This window comes from Urocampus carinirostris, chromosome 11 (genome assembly GCF_059441175.1).
Source record: "Urocampus carinirostris isolate Australia breed hairy pipefish chromosome 11, RoL_Ucar_1.0, whole genome shotgun sequence".
In the NCBI taxonomy this organism is placed as follows: domain Eukaryota; kingdom Metazoa; phylum Chordata; class Actinopteri; order Syngnathiformes; family Syngnathidae; genus Urocampus; species Urocampus carinirostris.
In genome coordinates this window covers 31,755,637-31,779,917 of record NC_142359.1, presented here as the reverse complement: position 1 = coordinate 31,779,917, position 24,281 = coordinate 31,755,637, and the positions used below count along the sequence as shown (strand labels likewise).

At 38.9% G+C, this 24,281-nt stretch overlaps 2 protein-coding genes and 1 long non-coding RNA gene across 5 annotated transcripts in view; 1 reads left to right on the top strand and 2 right to left on the bottom strand.

The window, feature by feature from the left end:
• strip2 (striatin interacting protein 2) overlaps positions 1–8,417 on the bottom strand; it is a 32,166-nt gene extending 23,749 nt beyond the window's left edge. For both annotated transcript variants that reach the window (XM_088346871.1, XM_088346872.1), the window contains exons 1-6: positions 8,202–8,417; positions 6,974–7,043; positions 4,889–4,963; positions 2,085–2,219; positions 1,892–2,012; positions 1,759–1,827 (exon numbers count right to left, since the gene is read on the bottom strand). In XM_088346871.1, the coding sequence (XP_088202997.1) occupies positions 1,759–1,827; positions 1,892–2,012; positions 2,085–2,219; positions 4,889–4,963; positions 6,974–7,043; positions 8,202–8,312 (581 nt within the window). In that variant the 5' untranslated portion in view covers positions 8,313–8,417. The remainder of the gene's footprint in view (positions 1–1,758; positions 1,828–1,891; positions 2,013–2,084; positions 2,220–4,888; positions 4,964–6,973; positions 7,044–8,201) is intronic.
• Positions 684–10,304, top strand: LOC148357089 (uncharacterized). 2 transcript variants are annotated; one of them, XR_015851966.1, is made up of 3 exons: positions 684–918; positions 1,737–2,024; positions 10,158–10,304. It is a non-coding gene; the product is annotated as an uncharacterized LOC148357089 (long non-coding RNA). The 2 variants fall into 2 exon arrangements; XR_015851967.1 differs by lacking the exon at positions 10,158–10,304 and adding an exon at positions 2,095–2,332.
• A 5,099-nt stretch (positions 10,305–15,403) lies between these two features.
• The window catches only part of ahcyl2b (adenosylhomocysteinase like 2b), a 65,428-nt gene continuing 56,550 nt past the window's right edge, over positions 15,404–24,281 (bottom strand). The window contains exons 13-17 of the mRNA XM_088346710.1: positions 23,019–23,117; positions 21,093–21,161; positions 20,951–21,029; positions 20,737–20,857; positions 15,404–16,611 (exon numbers count right to left, since the gene is read on the bottom strand). Of these exons, the coding sequence (XP_088202836.1) occupies positions 16,605–16,611; positions 20,737–20,857; positions 20,951–21,029; positions 21,093–21,161; positions 23,019–23,117 (375 nt within the window). The 3' untranslated portion in view covers positions 15,404–16,604. The remainder of the gene's footprint in view (positions 16,612–20,736; positions 20,858–20,950; positions 21,030–21,092; positions 21,162–23,018; positions 23,118–24,281) is intronic.

Sequence of the window (24,281 nt, the reverse complement as noted above, 5' to 3'; positions counted from 1 at the left end):
TAAAGCTGAATGCTTTTACGTATAATGTTCAAGCCCTGCAAATCACTTTTATTGTACATTTATTTTAATGTTTAAACGTTAACAATGTTGGTTTAGTCATCTTATGAATTATTGTTTTCACTGGCCATGGTCCAAAGATGTTTGTGTGTGTTTTTGATATATATTTTTCCCCTTTTTTATTTTCTTTGTTATTGTATGCGTTTGCTTCAGAAACAGAATTTCTGTGATTTCTATTGCTCCATTGATTGGTTGAGCTTGGTCACATGACACTTATTGTCAGGAAGTTTTATCCTGTATTTCCTAAAGCAGACCGCTCTTTTGTTTATTGTTAAAGCACTTAACACTGCTTTTTCTTGAAAGTTTTATTTGATGTTTTAGAGCTTTACAATTTTTGTCATATGTTGAATTATTGCATTACTTCAAAAACAAAACCTTTAAAAGCTAATTGCTTTGTGTTAGGTAACATTGTTGATGCTAATGTCGCTAAAGAAATTGACTTTACATGTTTTCTGTGAGTTCAGCTTGGTCACATGACTTTTATATCAAGAAAGTGCTACGAAGGCAGCTTCTTGCATTTCTAAGCTGACTGCAGTTTTGTTTAATGGTCAAGCCCTGGAAATGACTTTGGTTGTGATTTTACAGTTTTTGATGTTTTAGAGCTTTACAATGTTGGTTTTCCAAATCCTTTTGAATTATTCCTCTTAAAAAATTTTATTTTCATGCTAGTTGTTTTGGGTCAGCGTACATTTTGATGCCAATGTGGCAAAAGAAGACTTCCATGTATTCTGTTGCTAACAGTTGATTGGTTCAGCTTGGTCATGTGACACTTATTGTCGGGAAGTTCTGGCAAAAAAAAGCCTCTTGCATTTTCTGAAGCTGACTACTCTGTTCTACTTTTCATTGGAAATAACTTTTGTGGTAAGTTTGCAGTTGTATTCAATGTACAACATTTATTTTGTCATCTTTTGAACTATTTTATTCTTTCACAAAAGGGAACCTTTTAAAGTTATTTTGTTTTAGCTGACGTAGCTACAAATATACCTTTTCCCCTTATTTTTCAGTTTTACAAAAAACATAATGGCTACAAAAGGCTCTAGAAGATGGGGAATAAATTACTTTAGTTTTTGCTGTATTTATTTGTAATGGGTCACAAGGCTTGCAGTGATGCTATAGGGAGATGCAAAAACATAAAAACAAAGCTTGTGACTTTCAAGAAACACTAAGATATGAATGGCTACCATCGCTAAGTTGCATAACTAATTGACAATTAGCACAATCATTAAAATAAGTAGAGGATTAAAGCAAGGAAATCTTTTCAAGGCATGGTGATACTTGCAAGTTGAAGTTCTAAAATCAGTTTAATTTGTAATCCGTTTCTTCCCCCTGAACATCCACCCACTAACTTGACGATACCAGCTCAGATAACACCGCACCAAAACTGAACAAAATTTAATTTACCTTTTACATGTACATTTATTTGTAATGTTATCTAATTATATACTTGTATATTACACATAAGTGGTATTTATTATACAGTACAGTATTTTTTTTTTTTTTTGGGTGTTTTTGTCTTGGGTACTGGGGGTTTGGAGCTAATTACCATAGGTTTTTATACCCTGCTATGCTTCAATTTCACTTTGGGATCCCCACTTCAGAAGAGATTCATGTCGTATCCCGTGGGTCAACTGTATTTCTTCAAGGAAATGACACTGCATATTCATTTTTCGTTCATTTAGGTTTTTTTTTGTTATTCCTCACCGGAGTTCCGTGCTGTCCGCTAGTGAGATGGCGGGCTTTCTCACAGCGCTGCTGCATGCTTGGCTGTTGCTGCAACGCACAAATGTGGCATTACAATGACATTAAAATGCCTCCTCTGACGCTTCTTTCTCACTCAATCTCCATGCTGAGGAGCTCCAGCAGGGCTGTGAAGATGCCCATCTCATGCAAGAGGAAGACGTTGTGCCTGGACCAGGAAAGTACATCCGCCTCAGTGTCACAGTCGTCGAACACACCTGCGAATTCTCGTAAGTAGGAAAATGAATTCACGGTGGATATAACGCTTGTAATATAATCAAGCTTTGTACCCTGAGCAAGGTAGAGGATGGCCCGGGCCACCTTGAGTCGCTTTTCCCGGTCGGTCACCTCCAGTGCATCCAGTAATCTCATCACGTACGCTCCCTGCTCACCCGCACTCAAATTGACCCATCGTCGGCCTCGGGCTGTCAATACAGTCAAGGTTATTTTCAAGAGCATTCCATTCACATCAGTGAAATGAAATTCCTAAGAAATGTAACTATGACTTCAGAAGTCACTAAAAAATACTTTAGCACGCCTTCACGTTGTGTTGTCTTTTTCTGCCTAAAAAGTAAGCACTATCGTCTTCTATGCCAGAAACTCTTTGCAGAAAACCAGTCTCTTCTAGAAAGAAAAGAAGCATTGTCTTCTGAGAAAAAAGCTGGCATGTGCCGAAAATAGTTCTCCATTATGGTTGGTTGCATCCCTTAACCACTCGGGTAGTACGGGCACCATGCCCTGTGGTGTCTCTTGGGCAAATACAGCTTGGTGGCACCCATCTCTCTCCAGGCCAACATATGTTTCTCTTGAAGTTGGAACCTTTCATGTGTTAAGCCAGGGGTGGCCAAACTACGGCCCGCGGGCCAGCTGCAGCCCACGGGTCAGTTTTTAATTGGCCCTCAGAAAATTCTGAAAATATAGTTGAATATGGACCGCACATGGCGCTTAACTCAATGCTGTTGCACTTCTCAGTTTTAACACTAAATGAAGCCAGTAACGGAAAAGGTGCTTCTCCACCCATGCATTTGAGACCCCCTGAACTGGAAAACATTGGAATTGTGTTTTCTTTGCTTATTTAATGAACCTTATTGTCATTCATTTGAACTGTCATTGAAATTCAAAGTGTTTTACTGTGTAACTTATTCTGACACAAAATAGATTGATTGTTAATTCTAAACCCCATCAGTGCAGATAAACGCAAATTGTGCTACTAAAAATAGGTTAACAACGAAATTAGAGTAGATGACCGGCTATCAAACTGAAAAATAAATAAAACGTTCATCCATCCATCCATCCATTATCTGCACCGCTTATCTTCAGTAAGGTCGCAGGGGTGCCCATCCCAGGTGTCTTCTGGCAGTGGGCAGAGGACACCCTGAACTGGTTGCCAGCCGGTCGCAGGGCACACAGGGACAGACAGGTTACTTGCTCATTCACACCTAGGGACAAATCGGACCAGCCAATTGACCTGACATGCATGTTTTTGGAATGTGGGAGGAAGCCGAAGTGCCCAGAGGAAACCCACGCAAGCACGGGGAGAACATGAAAACTCCACACAGGAATGTTCGATCTCATGACCTCAGAACTGTGCCACACACGCGCTAACCACTGCCCCGCCATGCTGCCCGAAATTAAACATATTTACCAAAATAAATATTACCACTCCTCAAACCTAGAACAAGTCCAGTAGCTTTTCTGTTCTCTGTCTAACAGCATAGGAGCTACACTCAGGTATTGCTGAGGTTTGTATTCGAGACTGTATCGCTATATACAAAAAATGTAATCAACATTTCTTTCTCCTCCTGGCCCTTTTAAAAAATGTTTAAGCCAATGCGGCCCACGACACAAAAAGTTTTCCCACCCCTCTGTTAAGCGAATGTGCTCACTATTGCACAACGGAAATTATGCTGAAAGATAAAGCCGTCTCTATGTGAAAATCTATCTTCTACGCTAAGAACAAATTTTGTTTATTTTGGGTAGGAAGCTAGCATCATGATCATCTTCTACACTAAAAATTAGCGTTGTCATTGTCTGTGCTGAAAGCTAACAGCCATGTTACTAAAACCGAAAAAAATTGGGTTATTTTCTCACTTCGACGCTAAAAACTCTCCTTGTCTTCAACACGGTAGGCTCATTTCTTCTTGAGACTAAAGAATATTGGAATCTCCTTTACTAAAAAGTAGCTTTTTTAACGCTAAAAACGAATGTTGTCTTTATTTGGCAGCAAGCTACCGTCATCCTATTTTATATAGCTTTGTTTTCATCCAGACCAAAGAATAGCATTCTCTTTCAAAATAGCCTATTCTTCCACAACAAAAAGTATTATTGTCAACCTCTGCGCAAAACCTAGGGATATCGACTTTAAGGCCAATAATTGTCTTCTGCGCAGAAAGCTTGCATTTAAATTATTTTGCGCCAGAAACCAGTCTATTGTAAAAAACGAGCACCAGGCTCTTTGTCGTAAATCATCATTGTTTTCTTCAAAGTCAAAAAGTGATTGTCCATGTTGTCTTCCAAGCTGGAAGCGGACATTTTAAAATCAGCCTCTGTGCTTAAGACAAAATGTAGTATCATCATCGTCTATGCTAAAAAATAGTTGTAGTGTTTTATGTGCTAACACTTAGCCCAAAGATAGCTTCTTTTGTGCTCAAAATTACAGTTGACTTCTTCTGCAGAGAAATCTAGTACAGTATTGGTTCATTTCAATCTTATTCATCTCACTCAAAAATTAGCATCATGATAGGAGTCAAAAAAATCATTGCCGAGCTAGTCATTGCAAAGCTAACGTCATCTTTTTTGCTTAAATAACCTAGAGTGTTAAAAAAACAAGTGTCTTCTTTTGGCGGGAAAATAGCATTGTCTTCTACGCTTAAAATTAGTGACATCTTCTGTGCAGAAAGATAAATAGTATTACATGTGAATGAGTGCATTAGAAATGTCACTATAAATCTTACAAAAACAAAATCTTCCAAAATTGTTTAAAGGGTAAGGTTTGCATATTACTGCTATACGACAACATAAACAGGATATTGTTTTCCCTACTAGTAGGAGATTTGTCCGCAAACAACAACACAATGGCAACCCAAACAAGTACCATGGCTTCTGAAGTCTTCCTCAAAGTAGTCTCTGTTCAAGGCAAACTCGGGCTCTTCGGTGTAGCTGTAAAGCTCTGGGAAGGACAACAATCGACATGGGAGCGTCAACCACAGGGGGCATGTTATGCTTGGAGGAAAGATAGCTAGCAGAAGGTAGCAATGAGATAAAGCCATTTTATTGTTAATATTGTGTTTCCATTTGGGGGTTGGGTGGGTTGGTGTTAAAAAGCCACTGTACAATGTCACTATAACATCTGTTTTATGGCTTGCCTGCAAGACCCTTTTTAACCCTCCTTTTGATAATTACGGCATGGTAATAACATAATAGTAACATAGTAATAACATAACTTCTTTTAGAAATGCAAATCAAATCAGTAACAAAAAGTAGCTCCCAAAAGGGTTTGTCACTCTTGGTCTGGTGCAGGCGTCGGAACCTTTTTGACCCAGAAACCCATAAAAGAAAAATACTTTGATTACTTTTTCAAGAAGGCCACACGAAAAGTTTTAAGACGAAAATTCAACAAAACCGCTAAACCCGGTCTCCAGACAAAAGCAAATTTTATTTCACTGTGTGAAGTTTGATGATTTGAAAAAATCTATGAAATAGTAATAATGCCATAGCCTTTGATCCATATAAATATACCACATATGCCTGCAGTAACTTAAGAGTGTTGAGGCTCATTTTGACCATCATTTTTGCCCTACATAATGGTTTCAAGTTCCTTTATAAAAATGTCACAAAATACTGCAAACAAGAAGGATATTGATATACTTAGAGAGAAGCAAGTACTTGCGAAATGTGTGCATTAACTCTGCCCATCTCTACCTATCACCCAATCAAACTGCTCCGGGTAGTTTGCCGGCATTTATGGGTATGGGTGTTTATAGTTTGTTCTTTTGGTTTTCATCATAAAGTGTCTCAATCGTGAACATATATTTTTACAAGCTTTCTTTGTTTATCTTTTTAGAGCATATTATTTTAAGAAATATTAATTTTTTGTACAAAACAATACAGGTTGCTTATACAAGCCTTAAACATACTTATATGAACCTTAAACATACAAAATATAGCACTGAAGCAACTTACCAACAAATTCAACTTACGAACGATCGTCCAGAACCTATCTCGTTCATAAGTAGGGCAGTACTGTATTACATGTAAGGGTAACAACCTTTAGTTTACTATCATTTGAGTTCACCAACCAGGATAGAACAATCATCGAGTTGATCGATTGTTTTTAAGGTTTTAGATGCATACAATTGGACCGAGCCAAATATTTTCACTTTAGATAAGAACAAAAAAAAAAAAAAACAATAATTACATAAATATTAAGGAAACATCACAACCTAAAAGTAATACCTCCATATCTTCGAAGAATCATATTGTATTTAAATGGAATAATAATTGGGGTCAAATTTTATCAGATAATTACTCTTTTTAATTATTTTCACAACATTCTATTGTAATGTTGAGATACTTGCCTGCTTATATTTAGTCATGATTGCACATTTTAATCATCTGCAACTTCTTTTGTTTTTAGGTCAATTTTAACTTCTTAATTATGTTGTTTTAATCATATATCTTCCATTATTTCAGTTCTGATTATACAACTGTTCCATTATTTCAATTGTGCTTTATTGTGTAGCCAGAAGTGGCCTTGAGTGTTATCATATGAGACTTGCTAAAACTAGATTAGACAGACAGACAAGTATTTTTGGTTTCGTTTTGTGCGATATTCCAATCTTTTCAGTCTACTTTCGGCTCTGGCAACACCCCATTGGCTGAGTCTCAATTTTTCCCAGAATGTCTTTGACCTACGGATAAAACATTTAAAGGATTTGCTCATAATCCCCAAGCTTTATTTTAATAGCAGAACTTCTTGCTAATCAGAATCAATTGAACAATCGAATGAAGAAAAGTCGATTTACAACTTTTCAAATCGAAACTCATATATGGTATATTTGTTCAAAGTTTTTAAGTATAATGATATGTCACGTTGTGGGTTTAAATATTTTATTATTAGCATTAAGTTATAAATAAACTCACCACCTATTTAAAAAGTTAAAAAAATATATGGTCAAACCTGATAATTCTGCAGAGAACACATCCGAATCGCCGTATTCAAACTCTAGGTTGGGAGACTCCATCGAGCTCTGCCAGAGCAGTAAACATTCATAAATACATCATAAAACACAGATTAGTGCTTCTCTTTGTTAAAACTCAACAAAATCCTCTTTTACAAAGACTTCAAGTCTTGTTCTGTGACATACTGTACTGTCATATGTTTTGGTGCTTCCAGTGAAACCTGATGTCTAAAAGATGTGTCAAAAAGAGACACTTTTTAACCAGACTCAAATGAGTGGAAGGGTCAAATAAAAAGCTACAAGCCAAGGACTTGGCTGATCGAATGGTGAAAAAAAGTTTAAAATTATGTTTACAGTCTAGTGAAACTAATTGAACCTATTCATATACTACCATCTTTAATTTTCAACAAGCCCAAAAGACAAATTTCCTTGATATAAAAACCTTCATTACACGAAGATGTGAAGAAAGAAGTCAGTATTATTCAGGCATCCGACATTTTATATTTAAACAAAGGTGGGTTAAATCACTTTAGAGTATAAACAATGTCCGTTTTCTATCATTCACTTAACTACAACAAAATTAAAGTGGAGGAGAAGTAGCGTACAGTGAAAATAGATATACAATTACTGGTTGGTGTATGATTCAATAGTAAATCAAGATAACTGCATGCCTTGACTTTGAGATCTTGGTTTTCAAAGGACAGTGTGCTACACAGTGTCCCTTTAAAAATATGATGTTGCAAAGGACCTTTCTTTTGAGCTAAATCTTTTAAGACTCAAGCACACTGTCCTTTTAAAGATAAGATTTCAGTCTTTAAAGTCGTATCAAGACAATTAGAACCAATAAAAAATGTATAACAGATACAATATGGCTTTAAAATAAACCAACTGGGCGATCTCTGCAATAGTCAAAGTGGGTCAAAACGTCACTAGAGACGCGCTAAATGGGAGGGAACCCACCGATATCAATAAAAAGAAAGAAATAAATATGAAACAGCATCCATGCAGCAAGCATTTCGCCACCTGCAGTCCCCACGTTGAGCGTCGCTGCAGAATTACGAGCGGGGTTATTTTTAGAAAGCGCTCGCTAAAATAACCTCAAGTGTACCCGTCTACATGCATGCTTTCGAGACGTGCAGCTGTCCTCTAAAAACACCCCAGCAACAACCAAGTCAATTCAAAATAGTGCAGTTTCCTACGGACGCGAACGTCTCTTTTTTGACGTACCTCTGACTCCTTTTGCTGGTCCTTGTACACATCTTTGCCTTTCGACCTCAACCTGTCACCGTTGTCGTTAAGGTTATTTAGCAAGGGGAAATCCATGTCCTCCGCCTGCATTTTGTTGCCGGTCTTTGGGGAGAAGCAGGGACAAAAACAAACTGCGGGGGACAAGCTTGTCCTTTCTCGTTGGCGTCGCCGCTTCGAAACGTGCGTTGGATTTCTCGTCCCAGCGCACCTCGAATGGGCGGGGCTACGTTGGGATTACAATAGACAGCTGCGGTGTAAAGGCACATTTGATCCCACACATTAAAAACTCGAGAAGTCTTTCTGAGAATTTGGAAGTGATGTAGAAATTGTCAGATTGACTCACAGAAATTGGGCTCTTTTTACTTGGAGAACAAGAATTGTCTTTGATAAGAAAGTTTGATCACATTACCCCGATTTTAGCTGACCTGCAACCTCAGTGGAAAAGTTTAAATCTAAGCTTAAAACACACTTCTACTATATAGCAAATGAATACCCTGTATTTTATGTTGATAATATGTGTATTATTTGCCCTCATGTAGGTGTCATAATAGTCTGTAGTTTGCAATAGTCTTTGATCTGTGCAGCCCTTTGAGACTCTTTGATATTAAGGGCTTTACAAATAAACATGACTTGACTTGACTTGATGACAAAGTAGCAGACATGGGGACTTGAGACTTAGTGACTTGGACTCGAGTCGACTCGAGTCGCTGTTTTTATGACTTGTGACTTGACTTGGACTTGGCAATCTAAGACTCGGGACTTGACTTGTGACTTGACTTGCCCAAGAAAAAAATACTTGGGACTTACTTGGGACTTGAAGGTGAAGACTTGAGACTTACTTGAGACTTGCACATGTGTGACTTGGTCCCATGTCTGCAAAGTAGCGTACATTATGGGCGTGACCAGCCCATTTTTGGGGGTCCTCAAATTAAACCCAAGCACCTGCCAAAATTATAGCACTTGTAAAACACCCGTCCTTAATAAAAAAAAAACAGAATGGTTTTAAATATGAAGAAAAACCCTGGATGAAAATGTAAAAAAAAAAAGATTTTTAAAAATGTGAACAATGCGCCGTGGGAAATACTACACTGCCTTGAAATGGTTCAGTCCATTTGATTTCTAGCACCGCTACCGCCCCCTAGTGTCACTTGCATACCTGTCAACCTGTACGTTTTTGCCGTACAAAGTACGTTTATTATGCATTTTAAGACGTGTACGACGTACAAGATAATCTGTATGGAAAAACGGAAATTTGTCAATTATGGGTACCATGTGGTAAACACCGACTATCACGAAGAGGCAAATCAATCAAGTCTAACGAGTTCGCCGCGGTAGCCTCTATCTCGGATTTCCCGTCATGCATCATTCCGAAAAAAAAAATGGTGTAAGATTATTTGGTATTTTGTAAAGGAAAATACGACAGGGCATGGAGCCGTGGAGGTTGACAAGTATGCACTTGCAGCATAGCGGCAGAGTCCGTGAAGCCTCCGGTGTTGTCGTGATTGCCTAAGTGAAGTCACCTGGGGCAATCGTTTGGCGCGCTGGGGCGCACTTCCTGATTGGCTGACGTTCTCCTCTTAAGCGGTCTGCGTCCAGAGATGGATGTCGGATTGTACTTTTTGTATCCCTGTGTGTTCTCCAGACTACAAGGTACCTACGACTCCTCTTGCCTGATTCATGCCTGCCTTTTGTTTTTGACCTGTTTCCGTCCCACGTTTTGCGACCTGCTCTCCCGCCCTGGCCATCGACGTCATACTGGGTATTTGTATATTGTATTCTCTCGTGCCCTGGCCATCGACGTCACACTGGGTATTTGTATATTGTATTCTTTTTGCTTTATTATTGTATTGTTCTCAGCTCAGGGATGCTGCTGGAAATGTGAATTTCCCTTCGGGGATGAATAAAGTATCTATCTATCTATCTATCTATCTATAGACTTACCTGCTAAGCTGTACCTTCCAACTACCTGCCACAGAGCTGCCATTCCGCCCGAAGATGCTGATGACCGACAAGCGCCGGCGTCCCAAGCCAGCTCCAACAACTCTTTCTAATAAAATCTCTTTTGAAACTAACACAATTGGATCCGAGAGTCCGTCTTGGTTCTTGACAGGTGTATTACGATGAGAGTATGTTATTATGGAAGCACAAACGTACCATAATTAATTGTAAAAAAGCAATATCTAATTAATTAAAAAAAATCCTCAAAACAAGTCAGGTGTACAGTATTTGTATAGTCCTTAATCACAAGGAGTCTCAAAGGACTGCATAGACCACAGATTATTGCAAACCACAGACTATTATTACACCATCCTCCGATCTAAAACCTCAGAATTAGGAAAATAAAGAAACCTTGAGAAACTTGCACCTGAGGTAATCCCCCTTTCAGGATGACCAGGATGGAATTGATGTTGCATTAACAAACAATATGAATTAGATATAGAATAATTAAAGTATAACGTTAAATAAAAAATAAAATAAAAACGATAACCAGATTGCAATGAATATAGCATTAACAAAAAGTACACAGATATTGTCAACATGAAATATAGGTCATTCATAAGCTTTAGAATATAATTGTGTTTTAAGCCTAGATTTAAACAGTTCCACTGTGGTTGCTAATCGAGGGCAGAGCATTCCACAGCACCGGGGCCCAAATGGAGAATGCTCTTGAACCTGCGGATCCCTTCTTGGCTCTTGGAATCACTAGTAGACTAGCATTTTCAGAGCGAAGGTTCTGGACCGGAACATAGGGCGAAATTACATCCGAAAGATATGAGGAAGTCATGCATGATTTTATAGACCACCAACAGATCCTTAAAATCACATCTTAAGATAACAGGGAGCCAATGCAGGTTAGCTAAAATCGGGGTTATGTGATCAAACTTTCTTGTCTTAGTTAAAAGCCTTGATTTTCGGCTTCGGGAGACCGGAGAGTAGTGCATTACAGTAATCGAGACGGGAGGTAACAAATGCGTGAATTATAATCTCCGCATCCGACTGAGACAGCATAGGGCGAAATTTAGCAATGTTGCGAAGATGGAAAAAAAAAGCTTTTCTAGTAATATTCTTCATGTGTGTTTGAAAGGACGGATTGGGGTCAAAAAGGACAGGTGAAATTACATTTGACAATATTCAGGGTAGTTTTTGAGAACAAGTCACGGCATTTAGATGGACCAATAACTAACATTTCAGTCATTTCAGAGTTAAGGCGCAAAAAGTTGAGTGGCATCCATTCATTTATCTCAGTGAAGCAGGCCTCCAAATTTCCACAGTTTAGTGTGGCAGATTCCTCCATCCGAAAATATAGTTGAGTGTCATCTGTGTAGCAATGTAAACTGAAATTATACTTGCAAATAATATCACCTAATGGAATTATGTAAATGCTGAAAAGAAGGGGACCAAGTACTGAACCCTGCGGAACACCACAGGTAACACTAAAGGGCTCAGATGTCATTTCATCATATTTATCACAGGACGTCCTATCTGAGAGGTAGAATCTGAGCCATAGGAGGACGGTTCCTGAGAGACCAATCCATTTTTTCAACCATTCTAGAAAGATATTATGATATATTATGTTATTAAAAAAACATTGAATTAATAAAAACAGTCTTGAAACAAATGTTTGATTATCACAATTGAATTTTATATAATAGACCACTTAATGTGAAATGAAAAAAAAATCTTTTTAACCAACCAGACACACTAGGTGCTCAGCACCCCCAAACCTTTGAACCTAATATTGCCACTGGTGTACATTATTTACAATGATATTAGACGTGACCCTGCTGGAGAAACATGTAATAAAATACCATCCTTGTATGTTCATACAGCTTACATGGAAATGTGAATTCAGCCACCATTTAATTTTTCTACAATTAGGACTAATCTATGAAAAGTCACAGAACTTTTTTTCATTTTTTTTCTGGAATTTTAACAACACAGTGATTGGTCATTTAGACCTGAAGACAATAAGAGGCTTCAAAGAAAAACATTTAAAAATAATATTATTAATAAGAAATACAAGAAGGGTGTAGAAACCACCAAATACATATACATAATATAATATATATATATATATATATATATATATATATATATACATATATATACAGTTGCCCCCCTTGAACTTTGTGACCTTTTGCCACATTTCAGACTTCAAACATATAGATATAAAACTGTAATATCTTGTGAAGCATCAACAATAAGTGGGACACAATCATGCAGTGGAACACACTTTATCGAATATCTTAAACTTTTTTTAACAAATAAAAAACAAAAAAGTGGGTGTGCAAAATTATTCAGCCCCATTGAGTTAATTCTTTGTAGCGCGACCTTTTACTACGATTACAGCTGAAAGTCGCTCGGGGTATGTCTCTCTCGGTTTTTCACATTGAGAAACTTATATCTTTGCCCATTCCACATTGCAAAACAGCTCGAGCTCAGTGAGGTTGGGTGGAAAGTGTTTGTGAACAGCAGTTTTCAGTTCTTTCCACAGATTCTCAACTGGATTGAGGTCTGGACTTTGAATTGGCCATTCTGACACCTTGATATATTTTATGGTAAACCATTCCATTGTAGCTTTTGCTTTATATTTTGGATCATTGTCTTGTTGGAAGACAAATCTCCGTCCCAATCTCAGGCCTTTTGAGGATTCCATCAGGTTTTCTCCCAGAATGGTCCTGTATTTGGCTCCATCCATCTTCCCATCAATTTTAACAATCTTCCTGTCCCTGCTAAAGAAAAGCAGGCCCAGACCATGATGCTGCTACCACCATGTTTGACTGTGGGGATGGTGTGTTGAGTGTGAGGAACCGTGCTGCTTTTACGCCAAACATAACGCCTCGCATTGTTGCCAAAAAGTTCGATTTTGGTCTCATCTGACCAGAGCACCTTCTTCCACATATTTGGTGTGTCTCCCAGGTGGCTTGCAGCAAACTTTAAATGACACTTTTTAAGGATATATTTAAGAAATGGCTTCCTTCTTGCCACTCTTCCATACAGGCCAGATTTGTGCAGTATACGACTGATTCTTGTCCTATGGACAGATTCTCCCACCTCAGCTGTAGACCTCCAGAGTTCATCCAGAGTGATCATGGGCCTCTTGGCTGCATCTCTGATCAGTTTTCTCCTTGTATGAGCTGAAAGTTTAGGGGGACGGCCTGATCTTGGTAGATTTGCAGTGGTCTGATACTCCTTCCAATTCAATATTATTGCTTGCAAAGTGCTCCTTGGGATGTTTGAAGCTTGGGAAATCTTTTTGTATCCAAATCCAGCTTTAAACTTTACAACAGTATCTCGGACCTGCCTGGTGTGTTCCTCATTCTTCATGATGCTCTCTGCATTTTAAACAGACCTCTGAAACTATCACAGTGCAGGTGCACTTATACAGAGACTTCATTACACACAGGTGGATTCTATTTATCATTGAGGGGAGATGACAGTCATTTAGATCAACATTGAATCATTCAGAGATCCTCACTGAACTTCTGGACAGTTTGCTGCACTGAAAGTAAAGGGACTGAATAATTTTGCACATCCACTTTTTCGTATATTTGTTAAAAAGGTTTAAAATATCCAATAAAGTGTATTTCACTTCATGATTGTGTCCCACTTATTGTTGATTCTTGACAAGAAATTACTTTTATATCTTGATGTTTGAAGTCTGAAATGTGGCAAAATGTCAAAAAGTTCAAGGGGTTCAAGTTTCGCAAGCCACTGTACACATTATATATACATATAAAATACATTTTGAAACTTGAACCATGGCAATAATGTACAGTAAATTTCAAATTGTTTTCAAAATATTTTTGCTAAAGGCCGTTTTCAATAATTAAATGTTTCATATTAAGGCAGTCTTTATTAATTGGATGTTTATTTTATTGAACCCTGGCATATTTCGTCCTCCATAGAAAGTTTAGATTTTTATCTTTAGGTTTCATCTTTATTAAATACACATTTAAACACTTGTTGTTTCGGCACATGTTTCATTAATATTTTGGGTTTTAAAAATGCAAACAAATAAACCATTTCATATGATAATTGTAATCACTCAATACTTGGCACTTTGGTTGAAAAATATTCCAATCTTTTTTTTGTGATTCCAGAGCACATTTTAGTTGGACCTAGTGGCCTGTTTGCTATTCTGTTCACCAAAAAGTAAATTGCATTTGTGCGACTTTTCTATAATCCTAGATGGCATATTTGTACAAGCAGAGCACACTTTTGTTGGGCATAGTAGTTCTGTCTATTTCGGCTTAAAATGATCTATACCCGAGCAGCCTAGATCTACTACCCGCAATCCAATATTGCTGCAAGTGCAGACTGGCAGAATGTATTTTAGTCCGGGCGAGCTGTTCTGCCCCACCTAAATCTAAATACAGAGATGCAGCCCCAATCCATTATCCCTGGTCTACAACTGCTGAGAGTTGGCGCCGGCAGAGCTGACTTTTGGGGGGGTTCAGGCCGCTGAAGCATGCCATTGTGGCCGCCTAAAATGTGCTGCACTGTTTTGGTCGTGATCCAATATCCCTAGTCAACTATTGCTGAGAATGGGGGAGAGAAATCAAATTTGTGTCATGCGCGGCACTTTACTTTTCTTTCCGCGTAAAAAGAACAAAAGCCACGTGGCCGCAATCCGTTATCCTCGTTTAATGCTCGTGGGTGGCAGCAGAGAATGTGTTGGAATAGAAGAGTCTTAATTTCATTGATATCAACGTTGTAAAACATTGTATGCAACGAGATTAGACATAGCACTCCAGGGTAAATCCTGAAATAAATGGAGGAGGGGGAGGTCTACTTCACAGGGGAATATTGGTCTCTGTTTACCACAGTAAATGAAGTACAGTACTTCTTACGGGTAAGTCAGTACTCAAACACCGATCCCAAATGGATTACCAAATGGATTATGGTCAAGTACAGAGGTATCACAGTATTGTTATTGTAAAAATTGTCGTTCACTGATTTTTAAAATATATATATATATATATATATATATTTATTTTTTTTGCAACGTAACCGCAGCGATAGACAAGGTTTCACTGTACTTACAAAAATGTATAAAAATTAATAAGGAGGTCACCTTGGAAAAAATGATCCCGTATTGGATTACAATATTGCAGGTTAGGAAATAAAACACATTAATCCCACGCATCATCAAGGAATTAAAGCAAAGAGCGACAAGCTTTCAATTTTATTACATCTTTATTGAAGATTACAGATTATTGCTCGTTTTCTAGCGTCATCACTCCGTGTCCTCTCTCCAATGGACAAAACACATTAGGGTATTTCCACCACTTCTTTTTTCAAAGGATTTACAACAATAAATACAGGAGATGATTTTTCTTCCTATAATCTTTTTTAAAGGTTGTACTATCTGTATACAGAATGTGTGTATTCTATGTATAATACATAAACAATGCTGGTGTCATCCATGCCCATCTAGCCACCCAGTGGTCGATGGTTTAGTTTGAGGCTGACCAAAAAATAAAAACAACATCTACACCCTCAAACGTGGATCCTGAGGCAGCCGAAACACAAATAGAGAAACAGTACAATGGCCCTCCTCATAAAAAGCCATACATTCGCGGGAAGATTAGAGACGACACAAACGACAATAAAGTCTCGTCTGGAAACCGCCGGGATCGGGTGTTGCGAAATCACAAAATGGCTCCCGGTTTCAATCGGAAGAATGCCGAAAGGTGAAAAGCAGCTGAAGAATTTTCATTGTTGAAAGTCAAATTAGGATCCTTTTTGTTTCTGTGCAAACTTCCATTATATTTTGGTATATTTATATGTTAATATAATCACACTATTCATTCTCATTAGGAACACTTAGTAGACATCTAATTAGAATAATGACATTTGATCGAAGACAAAGGGAGAAAAGAGTTTAAAAAAAAGAGAAAGAAGCAGTTTCTATATAAATATGTAAATATACACTGTCATGATTTCACATTTGAATACATGATGGTCATTTTGATGGGGAACAAAACAAATTATGAATACTTTACTTTTTTTTTTCTTTTTAAAGCCACACTGAATTTTTGCAGGCATTTAGAAGCAGAGAGGCAGTTTGAGTGACGGCTGGAAGAAGCGATCCCCGTCCAGTCCGGCTAAAAAAAGAATAAAGGAACAGCGTGCAAAGACAGCTTCCAATTAAAAATGGATATGAATGGAGATCCTGCAGAAACCCACCCAGCACAGGTATTGCCCCACATACATTAAATACATGAGGTGCCCCCTCAGGCCCGGGCTGAGCCAGCCAACCCCCCCTCCGCTTCATTTCAAAAGGATGTGTGTTGACGTTCTAGTCCTGTCCTTCTCCTTGGCGCCCTCTTGTTGACTGGAGTACTTGGCTCTCCTTGTGTCCAAGCCTCCAACTGCCTAATACCTTATGGGGTGAGGAAAAATAGATCAAAAAACAAATTCATCGTCAATCTAAATATAAACATTTGAAGGAAAAAAAAAAAGGCTTTAAAGGCTTTATAAAGAAACAATTACCATACATGGGTATTTCCTGTTATTCGGTGCCATTTGAGTTCCATCGTCATAAAATGTTTTTTTTTGTGTGTAAAAAATGGGCTTATACAAACGTTTAAAAAATGCTAAAATGTGCCTAACTGCTCTCTACAATAGGACACACTGATATTTATGCTGGATAAATTAATTTTGAATAAATTATGATCGTGAATAAATCTGATTGTAACAACTATAATGCAGGGTCCCACAGCCATGATGACTTCTGTTACAAATCAAATTGAGAAAATCTAGTGAATTCATGGTTTTACATAATATCCGTAATTGACTTAATGATGCTATTCATCACCTACTTTAAATTTTAGTCATTAGTGCATTTTTCATGTTTAAAGTAATAAAATATGCTGTGTCCCAGTGTGAACTTGCGTATGACGAGTTACGTCTCTAAAATGCCTGCCTGCGATTGGTTGTCGACATTAAATGCTGGTCTGGTATTGGTTTGCGCCACAACAACATGAAAATGTGTTAAGGATATTGGCTAAATTACTTCCTACAATGCCCTTTTCTTCATTCAGTTAAGAATCCAATTAGCTTCCTAAACGTCAGCAATACAACACTATTTTCTGCACTATTAATTGATTCATTATGCGTGGAAGTCTTGCAGTGATGCTAAAGGGGGAAGCAAACACAACCAAGGAAATGAAGCTTGAGATCACCAAGAAATGTGAGGGTGGCACACAAATAACTACCTTCGCTAAGTTGAATGGGGGTGAACAGTCGACAATCAGGACTATTGTCATTCATGATTTCCTGTCACCATTTCCTCCTGCATCTACCCACTAATACCAGTCAACCAGCTAAAATCAGGTCACTTCTAAGGTAAATACAATTTCATTTTACGTTTAAGTGTATATTTGTTTACAATGGCTAAATGAACGGTTTGGCACCGAAGTGCACATCTCGGCGACGTGCAGCCAACGAAAGTGAAACTGAAAAGAAAATCAGAATATGCAGCTTATAAGCTGCAAATAGTGAAAAATTGGGCCGAAAAGCAGAAAGTTTGTGAAGCTTGTAAGCTATTGGCAAGAAGTAGAAATGACGTCTGACGCGAGGGAGGTAGAAGAGGGAAGCCGCGCGTCTTTTTTACCCCCACATTGAGCAGGAAAATGTATTTGGATTAGTCATTTTGAGTTAAACTTATAGTTTGTTAAGCATTTTCTTTATCTAAATAATTACTTGAGTAAAAGTGCATGTTGTGTAGATCCTCCCCGGAGAGAAACCCGACCTGACTCAATGATTGACATTTTAAGCCTGGGCCCAAGATCTGACCTCTAATTCAGATTCTATCTATCTACCTTGGTCATATCTCTCAAGAGGGGTGACCGACAGCAAGACAAACACATACAATAACAAAGAAAACAAAAGGGAAAAAAAATGCAAAAAAACACACACAAAGATTTTTGGGGACCATGGCCAACCCAATTGCCCAAACAAGTTAGGCACCTCGGCACCTAAATTGGTCATGCTTTCGTCCCTCCAGATGAAATGGGACACCAGAAAGCGGCCATGTCACTCGGGTCAGGGTGACACAACACACTCTTTTGTTCAACAGCAGGGCCCGACAGCTTTCACTGGTTTACCCCTGCCGCATCATACGGGTGCCCAGCCCATCCTTTAGAGCGCGTCCACAATCCCACTATCCTTTCACAACACCTCTCCACTCCTTCCTATCACCAACAAGAGCTCTAGCTTCCATTAAATTTAGACCTCTTTCCTGCAGTGCACTCATAACACCATCCATCCACATCAATTGCGGCCTTCCTCTTGGTCTCCTTCCATTGACTTCTGCTCTGTAGATCCTCTTCAACATTCGCTCCTCATCCATCCTCTCAATGTGTCCAAACCAACAGAGTACTCTCTTATCCACACGCTTGCTCAGTTCCACGACTACTCCATTTCTGTTTCTCACAATTTCATTTCTCAATCCATCCAATCTTGTCACTCCTAACATAGTCCTCAAACACTTCATCTCAAAAACATTCAATTTCCTTCTTAAATCTGCGTTCAGGCTCCAAGTCTCTGCACCATACAAAACAGTCGGCACAATCACACTCTCATTCAGTCCCCTCTTAACATCCATACTCATACTCTTGTTGTTCATCACTCTCCTCAGAAAATCCAAAACCTTGCTTCCTTAATTTGAATAAGGGTGCAAAATTATACAAAATGCAAAGTCCTTTACCAGACAAAGAGCCTTTGCACCAATAATGTGTCACAAAGGCAAAGGACGTAACATTATTGCCAGAAAAATATTAAAGCCACAAGTGATGCAATGCGTATTGCACAGCGTGAATAGGAACAAAACAGGCTTACTCTTAATTTCTAAAATACCCCCCCCCCCAAAAGTCAGGATCTAATATCAGTATTGTCACACAGACTCCGCTGCTTGTCAATGACGGCGCATCACTTGTGAATAGTAATTGCTCACGTTTGTAAAATAAACAGGTTTCAATCAATGCAAATAGGAAAAATAATACTTTTTATAAATTAAAGTTAAGCTTTAATAGCTCTCTGAAACCTTTTACAGTAAATAAATTAGAATTTCAACACACCTAACCTTCCACCCAATTTAACGGAGCTCGCATATTGAAAAGTGTGGGCATTCATATTGGCAAACAAATGTTATTGTAACAGCTAATCACTTTCACTATAACGTGCTTTTTATGCTCTCTCTGAATCACACGCTTGATTGATGAACTTACGTTATGATGAGAGCTAATATATCATTCCCTTCCCTTAACGTTCCTGTAAAATTTGCCTAAAATCTCAATCCAAGACACGACCAAAGTAAATTGAATGTTTTTGAACTGTTTAGAGACTATGGACGATTTTGGTCTCTTTTGAAAGGTAACACTCTCAAGTTTTGTCCCAAACTGAAATAATCACTGCAAGTGCTACTAACATTGAGTAATCGGAGTTGGAACATAAAGGGAATAGAAGGTTTTTATTCACGCCCGAATTTTATCTTTCGATCAAATGCCTGCACATGTGTGTAGCATGGGTATCTTAGCTGGAAAACAGGTCAGACAATAGCTTGAAGCTTTACCTGACATCTTGTCAAATTTGATCACAATCTGAAAAACTACATTTTTCTAAGGGTAGATGTAGGCGTTTCAAAAAGTGGCCATTTGGAGACGAGACATTAACAGCATTAAAAGTTTGGCAACTGTGTATTTTACTTTGGTCGGTATTTTAGACATTTTAAAAGAGTTGTAAAAATGAATCACAATGAATGCACACTTTGATTTTGGGGTCTAAATGGAAACAGAGAATATCTGCGCAACATTCTATTTAGAATTTTATTGGTTAACCAATCTTTTAATCATCATTTAAATCAGATAAAGATATTCAGAGCTAAATGAGGCGAGCTCCCTTATATCAAACAAGCCTTTATTGGCTAATGCAAGCTGTGGGCCGTGAAAAAAGCCTGTCAATGGCAAACAGTCAAGTCAATCAAGAGGTCAGGGGCTAACGGTCGTATTGAAAATAATTTTACGAGTCTGTTTATTTGTAAACGTAAATTAGGTGGCAAAACGAGCTCAATACAACAATGAACGTCCAACGATGCAGAAATGCGGGCCGTCGGAATCTTAAGGGGTTAAACTATCTCTTAATCACAAACACGCTTTTCTACAGTGGCACGGGCTTTTCAAAATCTCAATATTTGCAGCGGCTTTATTTAAAGTCGGGCATGTCGGGACTCAGGTGTTAGCAGAACTGCCGCTGTTTGTGTGTGAAGGCGGGAAAGCTTTAGCTTCAGTGGCTCCGCTCCAGTCGCTTATCCAATCAGAAGACGTGGGGTGGGTAGCGAGAATATAGGAGGAAGGGATGGGGGTGAGTAGGAGCGAGGGAGATGGTGTTTTGGCTGCCTCAGAGCCTAAATCCTCAGCTTTTCGAATAAATAAAAAGGCCGATACAGATATCCCTCAAATTCCCAAATATCGGCGGCCCGCCTGGTAATAGATCGACCTCTTCATACCTGTAGTAATTTGGCTTAAAAGGTCCGTTCTTGTTCAAGCCCAAATATTTGGCCTGCTCTTCACTCAATTCTGTGAGGTGCGCGTCGAATGTCTGCAAATGAAGGCTGGCAACGTACTCATCTGCAATCATTCACACGGCAAGCAAACAAGATTATTTTGACTTTGATCTTATTTTGAATCGTTCTTTGGCAAACAAGGTTACGGTAAGCTTACCCATCTTCTTGGGCAGAAGGTAAACGTCCTGCTTGTAGCGTCCGTCAGGAGCATTGTATAACTCGATCAGGGCCAGGGCCTGGCCACACAGACGCACACATGATTCTTCCCACTATGGCTAAAGCGCCATCGCTATCTGTACCTGAGTGGTGGCTGTGATTGAAAGCACAAACGTGGGGAGGGTGGAGCAGCTCAGGTTCAGAAGATGACCCTGCACAGTGGGCCAGAATATAATACCGTCAATTCCTGACTAGAGAGCAAACATGATGAAAGCCGCTTGCATAAGGAAGAAACTCAACTTGCGTGAACACAGAAAAAAACGTAAGTGAACATCCACAAAACATGTACGTAAACACACGAAAACGTAAAAAATCAGGGCTCTTGACCATCAGTAACATTCACGCCATTGTAACGGATGAACAAATAATTAGATTACCTCGTTTCTAAAAAACAATAACGCTGTGACGCAACAGCGTTATTTATAACAGCCTTATTCTCAACACTGCTAGTAACTAGTGTCAACATGTAAAATTCCGGACTATGAGCCGCTACTTTTTTCCCAAACGTTCCACCCTGCGGCTTATTCAGCGATGCGGCCAATTTATGTAATTTTTCTAACGGCCGCCAGCGGCGCTCGAGTACAAAATGTAAGATTTAGACCGGTAGAATATATGCGCCGAAGAAGACTGCAACTTCTTGGCTTGTGCACAAATTAAATTAGCGTTAACATACCCTCATCATGCAAAATGCAAAAAGAAAGGCACATCGAAAAATCCACCATCACCAATGGGTTACGAAAAGCCGGTCTGCTGCGTGACGGAGAGGAGGGCACAGAATCAGGAGTGGATGGGAGCGTGGGACGACGACGTATATGACAACGTTTCTTTCCGACACTGAGGAAGACGACTTTGATGGCTTCATTTCTAAGGAGGAAGATGAGGACGGTTTACCGCGATTTTTACAAGTACGGTATGTTTTTTTAACAGACCAGTTTACTGTGTTGCGAGCCTGTTGCTAGCTTGTTGCTCCCATTAACTGCCCTGTCAGGCACCGTTTGGGATGAAAGTTATATCATTATTATTAAAGCTTTGAAAACTCTCTCGGTGTACTGTCTTTCTTTGTAAATATGTGTAACCATGTATAATATGTATTTGCAACTGTATATTTTTGTAATGTATTTATTTTAGAGACTTGTTTTGCACGGGCGAATCAAAAAGAAGGAGCGAAAAAAACCGGGGGCTGACCGGAAGTGGAGTAAAGGTGAGACGTGTTTGTGGACGCGGCGGACAATAGTGGATATATATTTTTCCCACCCTTACCTTTGGAAATATACACTTTTTCCTTGGATTACTTTCAACGGGACCTAGAATCTGCAGGTCTGCATCAAACCTTAAGTACTGGTATCATTTTCCGTTCATTTTGCCGGCTGTGATTTTTGGACTGTGTACTTTAATGAAAGACATTCAGTTTCAATCGCGGGACTTAAAGTCAGGTTTGGGTTAATTTTGTGTTTCATTTATTTAATGTGGGCGCATGCGGCTTATATACAGGTGCGGCTTGTGTAAGTACAAAATCGGTTTTCCTCTTAAAATGTGGTATGTGCGGCTTATAATCAGGTGCGCTCTATAGTCCGGAATTTACGGTAGTTGTACCAATACTTGGTCTCCTCGCTATCACTCTCATGTGCGCAAGGAATAGGAGAGCTTAAGATCAGTCACATGGCTGGTGTGAGAGTATGGGCTTCTGAATTTTAGTCAGAACAGTACATTGAGCATTGTTTTTTTCGCACTTCGGCCTTTATGGAAAATGCCAATTTCATCAAGACCGAAAGAGAGCACCGTTGGTCAATGCGGGGCCCCGAGATGAACCGCAACTGCGGGAAGGGCCCAGCTTGCGTTCAAAGCTGCCGCCCACAACCTCGCGAAAGAATAAGCCACATTGTAAGCTGCAATGTTTAAAACGTAGGAGAAAAGGCAGTTTGTGGTTCGAAATTTAAGGTTAAAAAGGAAATATGATTTGGACTGTTTCGAAAAAAATGCGTATTATTTCCTCCTTCTGTTTTCAGTACCTCAGCCAGCAAGACTATCCTCTTCCCGTCAGGCCAAATGACGTGGTCGACATGCAAGCGCACTCTCTCCCAGGTCAGATCGGGCGTCCGCAGACTTGCCTGAGAGCAAATTGACACACACACACACAAAAAAAATCAAACTTTAGTCATTTCCATTTTGACCTCAAGGTTATACAGCAACCCCACCTTATGAATTTTCACTTTACTGTATGGAATAAGACGTTTTTATGGCCCCTTTTTAGAACAAAAAATAAATTCACAACCTGGTTGACATCATGTTCAATGCAAGTCTCAAGTGTTCATTTTACCTCTGAAAAGTGACGGGTCCAGGGGACTCGCATGCTCAAAAATCTATGGGTCCCAACAGAGATCTATGGGTCCCCAAAATTTTGCGTTATCGCGGTTGAAATTGTAAATCGGCGACAAATATATAATATAAATCTATATATTCATTCAGTTTTAATCATCACAGTTTATTGGTAATACACATCAGTTATCACTTCAATATTTTTCAGTTCACAACAATATTGTACATTATACAAAATATTATTGCTGAAATACCGTATTTTCCACACTATAAGGCGCACCGGGTTATAGGGCGCACCCCGAAAAAATAGTTTTTGGTCCTATTTTTGACATACATAAGACGCACCGGAATATAAGGCGCTACAATGGGAACGTGGACAAAACAGTCAGATAGTTCAGTCCAACTTATTACCCCCTTAATATTCCCAAAGCTTGCAAAGACGCAAATACGTGTTGAGAACACGTGCGGATGCGGTGTCCGTACGGTGTCACTCAAATGCATCGTTCCAAATATCATTCGGAAGGTTAAAGTCTTGGGATTCAAGAAATGCCAACCATTCCTTAGTTTCTATTTTCTTTTTCGCTCGCAACTTTACTGTGCATATGACAATAAACACTTGGAATTGAGTTTAATTGGTCTAGATCAGGGGATGGTGTCATAAGAGACGGCTCAGCTAAAAAGTCTCTGTAGTGCGAAGTGGAAGGAGAAGAGGACGACGAGGTGAGCGGAGAAGATGAGGTAAAATTTTGGACTATTTGATAAAGTTTCAGGAGCGAGCAGAGAGAGTGGGAAAGGTGAGATGGCACAACATTAATTTGGACAGGTAACTTAAAGTTAGTTTTACCTGGTTATATCAGTATCAGAAATTATTTCCCCCCCATTTTATTAACACTCCACTTATTGAAACATAAATATTTTGTTTGTTTGTTGTACATGATTCAATTGTTTGTTTGTTT